Source organism: Trypanosoma conorhini (genome assembly GCF_003719485.1).
Source record: "Trypanosoma conorhini strain 025E chromosome Unknown Tco_14.4_contig_00518, whole genome shotgun sequence".
Classification (NCBI taxonomy): Eukaryota; Euglenozoa; class Kinetoplastea; order Trypanosomatida; family Trypanosomatidae; genus Trypanosoma; species Trypanosoma conorhini.
Window position 1 is genome coordinate 12,082 of NW_021704609.1, and position 1,544 is coordinate 13,625.

The 1,544-nt window shown below is 53.3% G+C and overlaps 1 protein-coding gene across 1 annotated transcript, besides 1 other annotated feature; it reads right to left on the reverse strand.

Moving 5' to 3' along the window:
• Positions 1-155: 155 nt before the first annotated feature.
• Tco025E_07068 (uncharacterized protein) lies at positions 156-554 on the reverse strand (the record flags this gene model as incomplete). Its single annotated transcript, XM_029373935.1, has 1 exon — positions 156-554. One exon carries the CDS (start codon positions 552-554, stop codon positions 156-158), a length of 399 nt encoding a protein of 132 aa, XP_029225941.1.
• A 203-nt stretch (positions 555-757) lies between these two features.
• Positions 758-795: a microsatellite.
• The last annotated feature ends 749 nt before the right edge of the window (positions 796-1,544 follow it).

Sequence of the window (1,544 nt, forward strand, 5' to 3'; positions counted from 1 at the left end):
AAAAAACAACACGTAACTTGGGACAAAGTCTGAAATATTCATCGCTCTCTCACACACACGGCATTTGACAAAAAAAAAAAACAACAACAACATGCAAGACAGTTTTTGCCCTCGTTCTTTGCCGAAGTTAACGAAAGAAAAAGTCGCAGAGGGAATTAATTCGGCTTCTTCAGCCGTTGCAAGATTTTTTCCTTCGTCGAAAGTCCCGCAGAACTCACTGAGCCAGTGGGCGCCCCCGCTGATGTAGCCGCATCTTCGCGCCTTCGTTTGTGCGACTTGAGCTGCTCGAGGACGTATGCCTCGCGCTCCTCCATTTTTTGGCGCGACTCAGCTCCCACGGCGGACGCGTTAGACGCCTTTGCACCTTGGGGAATATTCTTGGTAGGTGCAGGATCGGCAGAACCCTCGGCACCACCCCTCCCTCCACCGTGGCCAAACACTTTAAATTGCAGGGCATGTCTCCGTTGCTCTCGCCAAGCAACTGGGTCTTTGCTCAGCTCTAACAAGTCCGGATTGACGTCGCTTAATGACCCATCCGTGTCAGTTCGACACATTCGCCCAAAACCAGCCCCTTCAGGCTTAGAAAAAAAAAAAATGATGATAGTTCACTTCCCTAACTTGCCCCCGCAACGCCACACCAGAACAAAAAAAACTCAAACCGAAAAAAAAATCACGCTGGACCAGGGGGTACTCGACAAATGGAGTCAGCGGTGGGACCCAGTTCGGACACAACGCCGTGCGCCCACACAACACCGCCGCGGAGCGAAGCGAAGCAGGAGAAGAGCGAGGGAGGGAAAAGGGCGATGGGCTCATTGTAACTATGACAATGTACAGTTTCGGATCATGAGGAGGTGTCACAGAAAGCATGAAAAGCTGAAATCATGGCGGCGGAGCACGCAGTGATACACACTTCAGTGTGGAGGACACAGTGAGCCACGCTGGACCAGGGGGCACTCGACAAATGGAGTCAGCGGTGGGACCCAGTTCGGACACAACGCCGTGCGCCCACACAGCACCGCCCGCGGAGCAAAGCGAAGCAGGAGAAGAGCGAGGGAGGGAAAAGGGCGATGGGCTCATTGTAACTATGACAATGTACAGTTTCGGATCATGAGGAGGTGTCACAGAAAGCATGAAAAGCTGAAATCATGGCGGCGGAGCACGAGTCGGCAATATCGCAGGCACAGGCGCAGAGCCATATTACATCATATACGTATATATATATGCTGTACGGCGCCCCATAAACTTGAGCAACTTTTTTTTTTCCTTTTGGCTGTGTGAACGGTGTGCACCTGGCACAAGGACGTCGGTGTGAGTTACGCGACCCGCCCGTTCCACTGGGCAGCAGCGGCGGCCGCACACACCGCCGCGAGTAGAATTCACATGACATACGATATGGAGGAAAAGTAGACGCTGGTGCGTACCATTTCCGCTTGGTTTTTTTTTCTGGTCACTCCCGCGGGGACCTTGTGTGTGGGTGTATGAAGCAACTAGGGTGGCCCTGGCGTAACCGACCACCTCACCGTGGTGCCGGGGTCCAGTACCCC